The sequence below is a fragment of the Drosophila nasuta genome, chromosome 3 (assembly GCF_023558535.2).
Source record: "Drosophila nasuta strain 15112-1781.00 chromosome 3, ASM2355853v1, whole genome shotgun sequence".
In the NCBI taxonomy this organism is placed as follows: domain Eukaryota; kingdom Metazoa; phylum Arthropoda; class Insecta; order Diptera; family Drosophilidae; genus Drosophila; species Drosophila nasuta.
Genome location: NC_083457.1, coordinates 8,995,094 through 9,010,301, shown reverse-complemented (window position 1 = coordinate 9,010,301; position 15,208 = coordinate 8,995,094). Strand labels below are relative to the sequence as shown.

Genomic DNA, 15,208 nt, shown 5'->3' with positions numbered 1-15,208 from the left:
AAAACTATCCAAAATCAATTTACTGTGAACTTTTAATGCTAATTTTGTTTATGTTTATTGTTTTTTATTCGAAGAATTTGTATGTTAATATTGAATTTATATCGAAAGTTGAATTTCAAAAGTTATGTGCTGAGCTAAACAAGTTTATGAACTATTTTCAATCAAACTTTGTTAAAGAAAATTCACTTTACTCATAATTTTTTAATAACTGATTTACAAAGAAATTTTCCTTTATTTTCACTTCTTTCTAAAATTAAGTTGAATCTTAGAACATTTGAAGGTTTTCAATTATTAGATCAAACTATTTTCAAAGCCTCATTGATAGAAATTTGCCAAAACTTCAATAAAGTAAAGTGAAGCCGTCCGATCTGTGCATTTTCTCCAAGTTTTGTATTGCAAAAAACCCTTTTTCGATTTGTTTTTCTTTGGCTAACGACGTTTTTAGCATGTTGCAAAAGTTTTTGAAAAGCTCACACACACTTTTATACAGCAGAAGTTAGGTTTTAGTGCCTTAGTGGTCATAACTTTCACATTATGACACCAACAAAAAAAAATAGGGGAAAAAAAACAAGTTCACAACAGGCGACGCCAACTCAATTGATAGATATTGGGAAAAACCTTCAGAGAAACATATACAAATACACGAATACAAATACACTAAGTAACTTTTGGGTGTGCCAAACCAACACGACAACAAAAAAAAAGAGGAAAAATTTGCTCAGTTCCATTGGCTTTTCACGTATTTTAAGCTTTTCTTTTCATTTTTTTTGCCGTTATTATGTCTCAGTTTTGTTTCTGATGGTCGCTTATTGCGAGCTAGCAGCTCAGAGAATCCATGTTACAACGAGCAAGACAAGGAAAGCAACACTAAGGTTATTAAGGGTGTGGTGAGACGAAGAAGAAGAGTATATAGGTGTGCGAGTGTATGTATGTGTGTGTGTGTGTGTTAGTGTGCTTGTGCCTAATTAATGGCATTATTTGATGGCACATTGTGGGCCGAAAGCCAAGCCCATTGAAAGGTGCGTAAAGCTAATTTCGAAAAAGAAAGTCGAAAAAGTGTAAGTAAAAGTTGAACTTGAAAAAGCGCCTGCAGGTAGGCAACGGTTTTTATTAAGTTTCCACTGATTTATTCGCTTTATCGCAAACACTTTTCAAGAACAGTTTAAAAGTAAAATTTTTTTTTTTTTGAATTTTTCAAAATTTTTCAAAGCAGTAAACTTTTAATTTTAAGTAATTTATTAGAGTACCTTAATGAACCTTATAAGGACCTTTTTTTTAAGAAATAAAGTTTATTTTTAAATTAGATTATTTAAGTTGGGTTTTTGAAAATGTGAAATATAAAATACAATTAAAATGTAGAACAGAAAAGGAGATAAATACACAATTTCCTGAATGAATATAAAGTAAAAGCAAATAATGAAAAGAATAAAAAGGACAATAAATCTTTAGAAAATAATGAATTTCCTATATTTTTCTAGAATCTCATTTTCATTCCCCAGAAAACTTAATTTGAAATGATTCTCATATAATTTTTAAGTATATGCTCATATACTTTATTTTAAGTATTTTCATTCCCCATCAAGTTTTTTTTTAATTATAACTGTAATGTGACATACCTTATGCAAATTTCGAAAATTGTAATCCTTGTTGGCACAGGATCTTAAATAATCGCAGTAGTTTTTGGTTGTTGGTTTTTACTTATTTGTCGTATTATTATATCGCAGTATTGTAGTAACGAATTAATTTTTTTAGTGATTTGTAGTAGATTTGACAAATTGTAGTAGACGACGTGACGGAATCAATTGCATACAATAATAATATATTTGACTCTTTTGATATTTATATATAATTATATGTATTATTTGTATGTGTAAAGGATTGTGTGAGACCCAAAACACAGCAAAATGAGTGGATACAAATATTTTGCTGATTTTTTTCCTTTTCTTTTTCAATTGTTGTCAAATTAATTAATAATTATAACAACAGCACACGCACAAGAGAGCAAAAAGGACGCAATCGTTGCGATTTAGATTTAGTTATGAATAATGAGTATAAGTTATGTGAGTGAGTGAGACAGAGAGAGCGATAGTATTGTGGAAGAAATATGGAAGCAAAATGTTTTGTTCGTTTCTTTGTAATGTTTTTTTTATCAACACGTGGTTTTTGCTTTTCACAAGATTTATTTTATTTTTTTTTTTAATTTTTATATGTCGTTTTATTTTGTTGTTATTGCTGCGCAAAAGAAGGGAAATTGAATTAAATGGTTAATCAGAAAATGCTGAAAATTCAAAATATTAGAGACGAAGACGGTGGCTAAGAGGAGTTCCGGCAAAATACAAGAACAAAAAAGAAAAGAAAACAAATCTAGAACGGGCGTCTAGTTCAATAAACCGACGACGACGTCGACGGAGACGAAAAGTCAAAACACACGCGAATATCGCGACGAAAGGCAAATGCATATAAAATAAATACAAAATTTCTACGAACGTGTGTAATATAAATATAATGATAAAAAGTAAAGCGCGCAGTCAGCAGGCGGCACTTGTCACACATACACACAAACGCCAGCACAGTCACAAACACATGCCAAAAGAGCTGGCAAAGCGCAGCAGCAGCAGCGACGCGACGTCAACGTCATACGAAAAGGAATGTTAAGGCAGCGCGACATGTGTTTGTTATACATATGCAGCCAGCAGATCTGTATGTGTGTGCGCGTGTGTGTGTCGGTGTCTGAGGGAATGCCTCTTTACTTTTACTACGTAATGCCAAAGACGAGGCAAACAAAAATAAGACAAGCACGTAACGTAAGCGCAAGACGTATAAGCTTTAGAGAGCTTGCATTTTTGATACGTTACGCGGCATTTCTTATTGGAAATAAAGTACGGCTGCTGCTTGTTGTCTTATTGGGACGAGAAGCCAGACAACGGCCTGTCTGTCTGTGTGTGCGTAAGTGCATGTATGTGTGTGTGTACGCGCGCGAACTTGAATTTATGCTAAAATAAGCAGCAAAGCGGCAGCCCCACTTATTCCATATAGTATAGCGTAGTATAAATTGCACAAAAACGACGCAACAACGGGCAACGGGCAACGTGCAACGGGTTACGCGAGAAAGAGAATTGAGGACCCGCCGTGTTTTATTTTTAAGCACATTTTTCTTTTTTTTTCGGCCAGTTTTAATTTGATTTGCGCTCTCGCGATTTTTTTCCTTTTTTTTTGTTGTTGAGGTAATTAAAGGGGGACCCAAGCAAAATTGGTCCAATTGACGTTTGCGGCTCCAATTGGAAATTGGACAGCGATAACAAGGCGAAGGCAAGGGAGGAGGGCGAACGACGGACGGTCTGGCGAGTATACGCGATAATTACAGCAACGTGGCGACGGCGACGGCGACCGAATGTCCGATCGAAGCAAGACCCACCGAGTACAAATGTTGTCTGATGGCAGGCAACGGCAACGGCAAAGTTGGCAGCATTGACCGTCGTCGTCGCTGCCACCGCCGCCGCTGCCGCTGCGGCGCGCAAAGAAAGAAAGAGAAAAAAAATACAAAAACAACAACAACATGGCAAGAAAAGGCAACGACAGCGAAGGCGGCGGCGGCAGCAGCAGCAGCGAGCACACACACACACACATAAACAGTTACATACATATACATATGTATGCGACAGAACGATGAACGATGATGATGAACCGAATTACAAATAAAAGATGATGCCAAAGACGACGACGACGACGTCGACGGCGTCTACGTTGACTGCGACGACAACGATTAGCAAACAGCCAGGCGCAAGGAGCAAAAGCAACACCAGCTTCACACACACAAGCGCACCCACACACATACACATACACACACAAACGACAAGCAGCGGCAGCGGAAAAAAATCGGTCGCAATCGGAAAAAATTGCAGAGCGTAGCCGCCGCTCTCTGCACATAAAAAGAGAAAAAGAAAAAAACATAAGCAAGCCGCAGCTCACACTCACACTCACACACACAAGCTCAGAGTCGTGCACACACACACACGTGTACAGAGCAGAGACGTACTCAAGCACAACAACAAGCAGCAGCAACAACAACAACAAGCAAAATCGAAGCAGCGAAAAAAATGAGAAGAAACACTGAGAGCAGCAGCAGCAAAGGCAACCGGCAACAACAACAACGGCAAGCTGAGCTGAGAAAGCTGAGGAGGAAGAAAAAAAAATTGCGGCACAACACGCGCACCGTGGTTCGCGTTAACTCAAAACGTGTACGAAACTTTGCAGACAACAACAATTTGCATTATTGATGAGCAGAGCGCACTTCCCACTCACTCACACATACATATTTCTTAACAAACTTGCGGCAAACTTACAAGTGTGTGAGTGTGTATGTGAGTGAGTGAGACAGTGGCGCCGAATGAGTGGCGCATTCTACATAAGAGATCTCCCTCCCCCCACAAACACACACTGTAGGTGACTGTGTGTGCTCCAAGTATATAACACCCTTAGAAAATGACCAACACTGACCAGGCCACCAAATGCGACGACGATGTTCGCCGCCCATTAACTGGAGGAGATGAATTCGCATGGCCATGATTTGTGTTGTTGTTGGATGTCGCTAAAAGATTCGCTTGTGTTTCAGATGGTTTGGGGGTCGGTAGTATTAGACATTGCATGGCAGAACCAGTAAAAACAATGGAACATTTCGAGCGACCAAAGACAAAAAAAAAAGAATTGCAGCAATTGATGGGCACTCTGCTGGTCCTTCGTTTGTTAATGTTGTTGTTATGTTTTGCTACAAGCGAGAACAGGCAGCATGAATGTTCAAATGGGTGTGGACATATTCCTAGGCATTGCAAAAACTAGTTAAAGAACTACCTAATGAAACCATCAGCTAAAAAATAAATTACAATTTTATAGTTTTTCTATATTTAGTGTGAAATATTGTTTTAAATTCATATTTTCTTAAAATCGATTAAAATTATAAATACAAAGTTTTTCCACAAATTTAAAAATTTTTACAAAATATAAACAAAGTTTCCATTTTAAATGGTTAAATTAATTTCATAGTATTTCAATAACAAAAAATAAAATTGTACAAAGCTTTCTTACATTTTGCAAATTAATTTAAAAATGTTTCCTAATTACTTTGTAATTATTATTTAAAAACTCCACTTTTTTTATATTTTATTTGTAAATGTAATATATAATATTCTTATATAGCATAGCTTAAAGAAATTTTAGCTTCAATATATTTCGCATCTAACTGACATTGCACCACTGTGCAACAAAAACAATGCGCCGCAAAAGAAAAAATTGTGCTCTCTAGTAACAACAACAACAATGGGAAAGGAATAGGGAGCCTGGCCAGCAGGCGAATCCGAAGACAAGAAACAGGACGAAAAGTTGAAACAAGTACAACGGAAAAAAAGCCAAATGCATGACTGGGAACTGGGAACTGGACAGACACAACGTCGGGCATCGCAAGAGAGTGTGAGAGAGAGAAGGAAAGAGAGAAGTAGCTACTTGGAGACCAAGCGTGGAATGAGAATGAAAGTGTACTATGAGTCCAAGCTCACACACACACAAAAGCAGCTGGGCCATTGTTGGTGGACGCTCACACACACACGCATACATGTAAGCCGCATTTTTTTCTTTGCGCTTCACTCAATTTCGAATTTTTTCTTCTTTTATTTTGCCTCCTTTTCGCTCAACCAGCGTTTTGCGTCCTGTGCTTTCCTTCGAAAAAGTTCAAAGTGCCAAGCCAAAGTCCACTCGCTCTCACTCACAGCAGCAGCAGCAGCGGCGGCGCTCACTCACACACACATACAAACACTGAGACACTTTGGCGACGTGCCGCGAGGCGAAAAAAAATACTCAGAGAGCAACCAGCAGAAAAAAAAACGAATTCTGCTGCACAGAAAATAAAAATTGTTTGCAAGAAAGAATGAAAGAAAAAATCGGAAAAAATGCAAGCCAAGTGGTTGCTGGGTGAAGCCAAAGGAGGAGGCGGCAAGAGGACGGGTCGGCGACTGTTTGTTGGGTGTGCCCGCTATGTCTCCAACACCACCCCCCATTAACTGGGTTGCCAGCTGCTGCTGCTGATGTCCAACGTCGCTGACGTCGACGTCGCTGTCGCTGCTGCTGCAGCGCTCGTGTGTGTCAGTTTCAGCTGCTCACATAGTTGGCCGAAGATAAAGGTGACGTTGATGGCATGAGGGGGGCCATGCAATGGGGCCAACCAGAGCAGGGGAGGAGTGTAGAGAGCGCAGACGATGGCGACGCGTTGGGAAGACCCTCAAGTGTTGGCATGCAAAAAAAAAAAGCAAGCCAGCAAGCATACAATAAATATAGCCAAGCACATGGCGTCGTCGTCGCCGTTGTCGCAGACACATGCATGTGTGCCATACACACGCAAATAAATACATGCACATGTAAAACACACATATCCATGTATTTAACGGCTTTAACGCTACATGCGTGTGTGTGTGTGTGTCGCAGTTAATCATCTACCTACACATGCTTACAATGCTTCGCTGTGGATAAGTGCGAACGAGCGCGCAATAGCTGACCACGTTTGCTAAAAGCATTCCCAAGCACACAGCCCAGCATAATTAACGCTAGCAAAAATCGAATCTAAGCTTGAAAAAAAATAAACGAAGTGGCAACCCTGCGACCGCTGTGTGTGTGCAACGGAGACAGCAATACGGCACAAAGTCCAGTTCTGAGGTCCAGTCGCAGGCAGCCATACAAAAAATTTTTCAAGGCGATGCAGACGACGCGCCAAAAACAAAAAAAAAGAAGGGGGCCACCATGCAAAAGCAAAAACAACAACAGCAAAGCCAAGCAGCGCCAAAATACGACGACGTCGCTGGCACAAGACGAACGCGACGTCAACGTTGACGCGGTCCGCAAAAGCTTCGCTCACAAAGCGACGCCATTGAAGTTGCGGTCGACGTCGCAACGCACAAACGGCAAAAACATTCAAGAGTACAAGGGCAACAACAACAACAACGAGAAACACCAACAACAACGACGAGACAGAAAATAAAAATGGGCGAAAAAAATTGTATACATAAAGTGGTGGCAAAGAGACTCGAGAGCAGGAGACCATGCGAAACTCCAAGAACATGTGCAGAAACAACGGCGACGACGACTACGACGACGACGACGATGACGCTGACGACGAAAGAGATACAAACAAACACAATCGTAGCTCTGCTCTGTTCCACCTTTGGGAGAAAGGGGGGGCTTGCCCACCCTCACACAGATGGCCGGCAAAACTTTTGCAGCGAAAATAAAAATGGAGCGCACGTCTGTGACAAAAGCAGAGAAAAAAAAAACCAAAACAAAAATAAAGCAAACGCAAAGGCAAAACTTGCAGCATGAATGGGAAGTCGCCAGTCTGACAGTCAACGACGACGCCACAAGAAGCCACCGTGCTCAGCCTGGGCGCTGTGTGTATGAGTAAGGAGTGAGGGTGGGCTGCCTGCCGTTCGTTCGAGTTGTGTCAGCTTGAGCGTTTTCTTTTTTTCTACTCAAGCCAAGAGCCTCGGTGTGCGGTGTGTGTGTGTGTGTGTGCATTGAGTGAGCGCTAATATGCTGAGCATAGCAGCACATTAATGCCGGCCACCACTGTATACGAAGGTTTGTGTCTTTGCTTAAAAAGGTTGCTGTCGAAATAATTTAATGTGTTCAGTAATTCGTTAAGCAAAATGTGGTGAAGTATTAAATATTGTAATGAACATTAAATTTTAGAGACATTGTATTATGCAAATATTACTTATGTTTTTAATGATTATTTCTATTGTAAATCTTGCAACGTAGCCACTGTAACATTATAGTTAATTAAACAAAGCAGTAACAACATTTGCAATGCAGTGAAATCAATATTAATTAAAAGCTGCTTTATCAAAAACACAACACCAGCAACAACCGCGCATTCAACAGCTAATGAAGCGCACCAATGACAATTATACACACACATATGCAAATGTTTACATACATGGTGACATATGAATATTCACACACATAAATACAATGTCGTGCGTTCGTTAAGTGCAAAAACGGGAAGCAACGAGTGGGTGCCCTTCTAAAAGGGAGTGAGTTGAAAAGAGAAAGACTAAGCTGGGCAGCTTAGGCGAGAGCAGGAAAGCTTTCAAACCTGGACGCAGATACCAGAACACATAGAAATATGTGAGTATGTGTATTGCTCTCGCTTATTGCTGTCGATCAATTTAAAAAGTATAACTATGTGCGTATCTATGTATGTTTATAGGTAATTGATGTGAGCAGATGGAAAAGGTGTGGAAAGGTTATGTAAACGCTTTATATAAATAGTTACGGTTCGTTTATTTATGGACGTGTTCCAAGATATGAACAAATCAAATAGAAAACAACTGATAAATATCATAAGAAAGGCCATGACAAACAAGAGATATTGACTTATGTAGGTATTGAATAGATCTTTAAAACGTTTTAATTGCAAATACAAATAGATATTATATAAAGGAAATAAATTAATCTTTTTCGTGTACAAAATAATTATAAACTAACGAAAATACATTATCGTAATTATTCTTACATCTAAAAAACCTATCGCTAATTCATATCGACCACAGGTTTTCAATCACATTTGTATGAACTGAACATATTTGATTTGATTTGGTTTCAATTGCATTCTATTGATTTCCAATTAGAAAATCTGCCCCTCAACTCAACTGACATAACAAATGCAATTGATTAAAAATAGATACGTTGAGCTTTTCACTCGTGGAAAATTGCAAATGTGCCAATGGCTTATTTAGAATGGAGGGATAAAACTCACCTGTAAGTCCGATTCGGTGACATCGATTTCGCCGCGATAAACAAAATCGATAATTGTTTTAAGATCTGTGAATATGATGTCGGCGGGTAAAATGATCGTTGGATGTTTGCACGGATTCTCGAGCAAAAGTTTTTGAAAATATGTCGAGCACGCGGAGAGCACAACCTAAAACATTAAATGTAATTACCAATTAATATCGATTAATGATCGTAGATCGATACGCACCTTGTGCGCCTTTAGTGAGCCATGCTCACAGGACAAGGTCACATCAACGAAGGAGAGATCCTCGCGCAGCTGCTGAAACACTGACGTCATCGTGTTCTGATAGTTATTCCAGCGCAGACTAAAGTACTGATGACCCCGCACGGCAGCCATTTTGTAAGTGAGAGTGTGCTCTCTTCGCTTCCTCTCTGTCTCACGGGGCTTCTTCTTAGTTGTTGCTCTGATTTGTTGTTGCTATTGTTTTTTGCTCACTCGCTCTCATTCACTTTCGCCTAAAGCTCAGTGCAAAGACAACGTTAGCAGCAACGGCGTCGACGACGACGCTAACGTTGGCGTTGTCGTTGTCCTGCTGACGACAGCGACGCTGCAAATGTAAAATGGAAAACGAAACATTAGGCAAAGCAAAACGTAACTAAACGAAAGCTTTATTTTAATTGCGTGTGTGTTAGTTGCGTCTGCACACCCACCACATTTCAATTATAGTTGCTGCTCTTCGCGAGTGCATAGTAAATTGAATATGTGTTTTATTTATTATTCACAAAATATTCTCTGATCGATAAACGCGGCAAAAACAACAACTGACAACTGTTGCAATGCTGTGCAACCGTTTGCAGCTTCCACACCAAATGCAACGCAACTTGCGACTGAGGCCAACTTAAAGGTAGTCACGGACTCAATGGCCCCGACCCCCAGTCCTCCCTCCCCATCCCCCAAGCCCCGACCGCCTGCTGGGGCAAGCGATGTAAAAGGAGTCCATTGTGAGGCGCATTACAGCGCCGCACAGAGGAACACAACTATGCCTGTCTCGTACCGAAAAACAGGTAGGGTCTAACCCTGCCCATCAGGTCGACTTGCGAATGCTCTATGCAAGAACTTTAACATTTTTACAAATATTCGAAATCCACAATGAATTTTATATTAAACGATCATAATAATGTTTACATAAAGTCTATTAGTTAGTTATTATTTCTTAACATTTTTTTATAAAAAACGTATGTCCAAACATTAAATATGATATTATTATGCAATGTTCGTATTTTAAAATAAATAATTAATGTAACAAGTCAATATTAAATTTCTATGCTTTAAAAAAGATTGCTTTAGTACCAAATAGACTGCGATTATTTATCTGAATTTGAATTTATTATTTCTTTAATTTTTGTCTGTTTTATATATACAATATTTGTAGTTTTTTTTTTAAATTATTTAACTGAAATTCATATTGCAAGTATAAATGAATACTACCTTTATAACTCTTTTACACATCTTTTTATCTTTATTACTTGTTTAATCACTCAATTGTAATTCATGTTGAAAACATAACAAAGTTACTAAATATCTATTATTACCCTTTCGTTTACTAGTTTTATAAAAAAAATTCTTGCCTAACCATGGACCACATTGGTGCCGTACTCAAAACACAAAATGGAATTCCGATATTTAATTTTTACTTTTTTTTTGAGGTGCACTCCCAATGTTACTTTGCACTCTTTTATTTAGAGCACACTGAGACTACCTCAACGTTTTTTTAATTTCATGCTTTAACCATGACAACATTGCGCATTTAAGTAAACCATTTCAGTGGTTTCAGTTCTTTTTTTTTAAATTTTTTGCAATAAAATGTTTGCTATGCGACCCATTGTCTTTGCCCATTGCCCATTGCCGATGCCTTCAATTCAGAAAAGTTTTTAGTTTTGTGCATGAAAATGTAAAATGTTGGCTGCTAGCTGCTGGCCTGACGTTGGTCTTGGACCAAAAGAAAGAAAACCGAAACCAGTTTCAGTTCAGTGCCGAGTTTACACTCTTTACATTTATTTTTTATTTAGTTCTTTTTACGGATTTCAATGGCACGTACAACCTCAACTTCTTGTTGCTGTTGTTGCTGCTATTGTCAAAAAAGTAAATAAATAAAAATTAAACAAAAAAAAATACGGAATGGGAATGCTGAAAGGGATGCTGCTGCAGTAGACAGCAGCTAGGTTGTGCACCCAATGCATTTAATAGAACTCGACGAACGGAAGGAGGCTTTAGGCATGTTGCTAATACAGTAAAAGCTCGCTTTAGCAAAAATTCCTTCAGAATTCAACTACAAATTTGCATTAACAACTGAGTGACAAGAGTTTAACTAAAATTTATTATACAAACTATAAACTATAAAGTTGACACCCTCGTTGACTATGTCCGTTTAATAAAGGTTTCACTGTACATAGGCGCAGACAAACAAACACGGGCATCATCAACAACAGAATCAACGACAACAACACACAAAAAACCAACATTGACTTGCAGCTTTTACGACTTATTCTCTTGCCCTAAGCACAGTACGTTGTTCAAGCGAAATAAGTTCTTGTTGCACATTTTGTATGCAGCTAAAAAAATTGCCCTTTGAGTAATTAATCAATAGATATGGATAACAAAGTCTCTTAACGGCTTAAAATACATTTCATTACATGACTTTGTTGCAAACTTTGGTCACACTTGCTCGGAAATTGAGTCTAGCAACAAAGTCACCAAGTCGAAATCAAAACAATACAGCGCGCGCCAAAAAGAAATGCACACACAGAAAGTGCTGTGTGCCACCCACCAGCGCCCCTCACCCAATAGAGCGCAAGCGAAAGAGAGCAAGAGCGGGAGAGCGCACAAGAGATTATAATCAGTCGTGCATTTGGCTGCGGATTGTTTGTTGTTTTGGTACTGCTTCGGCTTGTTCTCCATCTACGCGACCAATCCACGTTTTTCTACCCGGTAACTGAAGAGTCTTGGGGTATAACCGATCCCATAAAATATATTTCATTGCATACAAAGTGAATTTTAAAATTATTTTAAAAATTGTAAACTTAAGAATCTGAACTATAATGACTAGAGAGTAAAACTTTCTAGGATCCCGATTTTTTCCACACAAAAGCTTTACTTTTTACTCATTTTTTGTACACAACTTATTGCAATTTGTAGTATTTTTTATTTAATTTTAATTTACGATATTCAATTTTAATATTTAAATTTCATTTTGTAATTTTTCACATATTTTTTCTTTATTTAACAAATTATATATTTTTTAAATCAAGTTTAAAGTTCAAATTCTTAGGTGTATATTTTTAAAATCACAATGTGTTTACATTTGGTAGAAATATAAATATCGGGTATCCCATAGTTGATCTCACACTTTAGCTAGCTTCACTTGTTTTTTCTTCTACTATTGCTATTGTTTGCGAGTCCCCTGTTGCTTGCCATATTCGCCTTACACACACAACCACGCTCACACACGTGAGAAGTCAAATTGCCGCCTTTTGGAGCCTTTCTTTGCTTCCACTACTTTGTCGTTTTCCTTTGCTTGTTTGTTTGCTAAATGAATTTTTTGTGTCTATTTTTCTGCCTGCCTTTTTCATTTTTCGTTTGGTCTTGAATATTGGTTGCCTGATGCCCTACACATGTTGCTTGCCAGCATATAAGCCGCTTTCTTCTTATTGTCTAAGGTTCCAATTGGAATCGTTCTTTGTAACACTCCCATAGTGGTTCAGCACACGAAAACTATACATGAAGCTCATTAAATTGAAATATTATTTTAAATAACTATTATACAGTTTTTTCAATTATTTAATAAATAAATAGACTATAAAAACTTTTTGCTTTTCAGAACCCTATAAAATCATTATTCGATAAACTGTTAACGGCCCACTGTGCCTGGTAAACTGGGCAGTCACTTCGGCGCGTTTTGATTATGCATGAGCAAGAGAGACAGCTGTTTTGCACGTTGGCTCTTGCATAAGTATTTGTGTGTTGTGTTATGTGCGCTGTGTGTGTGAGTATGAAGTAGATAAAGAAGAAGCACAAGACAAATGACAGACTAAAACACACAGCGCTGATGCGGCGGTGGGTGAAGGAAGAAGCAAAGAAAATGGATTTTAAACATTTTTGTTTTGATTATTATTGTTCTTGTCGCACAGCAACGACGACGACGGCGGCGAAACTTTTGAAGTCAAATCGAAAAGAGAGAGACAGAGGAGAGAGCGCAAAAATTGTGAATGCGATTGTGTTTGACTGTGTATGTGTGTGTTTGGCGAGAGGCCGAAGTGCAGGTGGCATGGAAATTTGCACTACGATTTGATGCACCCCTTGCCGCCCTTTTCACCCTCTTAACTACACCGCACGACATGTAAATAAATGTAATACTCAACATTGGGGCAATTGAAATCAATTGAAATGCCTGTTTTTTTTTTTTTTTGCTTGTGCTGTTGCTGCTCTTATTTTTAGTTGTTGCGTCGCTTGTTGCTATTATTGTTGTTCTGTTGTTGTACGGGATGATTTACCTTTTATTTTTTGGTTTTTTAGTTGTTGCTATTTATATTTAAATGTGTTGTTGTTGCAAGTAGTGTAGATCAGCGTTGACGTTGCCACAGTCGTTCAATTTGTTGCTCTTTTGCATAATTGCTTGCACACACATGGCAAATACAACAGCAAATTTGACGAAACTTTTCGTAGGCTTTTTATTTTTTTTGCCGCCTTCTTCCTTCGTTGCCGCTTACGTTACGTGTTGATGTATTACGTAGTGCACGCATAGATTACGATTACAGTAAGCGGCGGCGTTGTTGTTGCTTTTGTTGTTATTGTTGCGCAGTTTATTGGTTATTTTTATGCACATTTAGGCGCACAAACACACTCGCGCACTAATACAATTATTGAAGAGCGGGATATATACACATATGTACTTGTGCAGGCGTGTGCAGAGTTTACCGCCAAGTTTCGATTTTATTTCGTATTCCTTCCTTTTTTGCACTGTTAACTTTTCGTTTTATTTTTATTTCCTTTCGTTCGTCCCGCTACCTTTTAGTACTCTATGCTGTTCTTGCTCGCTCACTCATACAAACACATACGCCACACACTCACGGGAACGCACGCACACACTTGCGAATCGACTCGACTCAATTGGATTTTCAGCTGCTTTTTCGTAATTTTTGCAAATACTTAATTTATTCTATTTAGCTGCTCACTATCAATACGCAACGCATTGTACTTTGCTCGTTTCATAGTTTAAATTATCATTACTTGTTTTGTGTTTTCCGCACTTTTTGTTGTGTTGTTTTATTTTTTTTTGGTAGCTGGCTCGCGTTGGAATTTCGCTGGCAAAACGGAATTTAAAATAATAATTATTTTTTTCCACTCGTCGTTCATCGTAGGTTTGCTCGTGTTCGCCATTTTCGTATGCTTTTGGCCTTGCCAGACTGTTGCGCTTTGTTTACAGTGTCCGAGCATGCCATAGAAATTAGCTGATAATTTAACTGACATTAGATAAAATGATTGCTAATAGGAAATATTAATTATTTCTCGCATCAAAATACTTTTAACAATAAGACTAAAACATTTATTTAAAAATGATTTCAAAACGAACGATGGTTGAAACTAGCTGGCAGCATTTGGTATTTTGAAAGGCTAGCTATCTCACTTGCGCGCATGATTCTGACTATTGTTTGCTTCTCTTTGCACTGCTTACGAAACAGCTGGAATTGAAATGTGAGCGCCAAATTTAAATGGATTAATTAATAAGTGTTGCTCAATATTTTTATTCATAGCTAAAATATTAAAAAAAAAATTAGTCTATCACTTTTACTATAAGTTGTTTGTTTTTAGTGAATTGGAAGTGGATTCATTTCCTATAGTACATATTTAACTAGTGTGTACACACTGAATTTAGAGTTGCCATATGAGATGTGCACTCAACAAAAAGTTCAATGCTGTAAAACTATTGATCGGTAACTACTGTTTATCGAAATGTTGGCGGTTCATTTGAATTCGAAAAAATTTCATATAAATGTTAATGTAAATTTAAGAGACAAATGAGATTTGTTAAACGATTTGCATGTTTGGGGAGTATAGAACTTTAAACACAGGGTCTTAACATTTTTTAAATGAAGTCATGCCCAGCGTAAATTTAAATGCTGCGACACGATATAGAAAGTGTGATGTGTCAAACGCAGCTAGACTTAAATTATCTTTATGTATTTATAATTAGCAAATAAATATTCGTAACCAAAAGTCGGCATTTGCATAATGAAGGCGAAACAATTCAAATGAGTTGCAATTTTCTGCTGCTGAATGCGAAAGTGACTTGCATGCGTATGCGTGTATGTATGTATATGTGTGTGTGTGTGTGTGTATGTGTATTGTGCTCATGGGTGGGTGCGGAAGTGGGTG

At 38.1% G+C, this 15,208-nt stretch overlaps 1 protein-coding gene across 3 annotated transcripts in view; it reads right to left on the bottom strand.

Moving 5' to 3' along the window:
* Positions 1–14,201, bottom strand: part of LOC132791884 (alpha-protein kinase 1) — a 61,952-nt gene extending 47,751 nt beyond the window's left edge. For 2 of the 3 annotated variants that reach the window (XM_060800993.1, XM_060800995.1), the window contains exons 1-3: positions 13,327–14,200; positions 9,023–9,383; positions 8,798–8,962 (exon numbers count right to left, since the gene is read on the bottom strand). In XM_060800993.1, coding sequence (XP_060656976.1) covers positions 8,798–8,962; positions 9,023–9,172 — 315 coding nt within the window. In that variant the 5' untranslated portion in view covers positions 9,173–9,383; positions 13,327–14,200. Of the gene's footprint in view, positions 1–8,797; positions 8,963–9,022; positions 9,384–13,326 lie in introns of all 3 variants that reach the window. The other variant, XM_060800994.1, reaches the window with a different exon arrangement.
* Between the last annotated feature and the right edge of the window lie 1,007 nt (positions 14,202–15,208).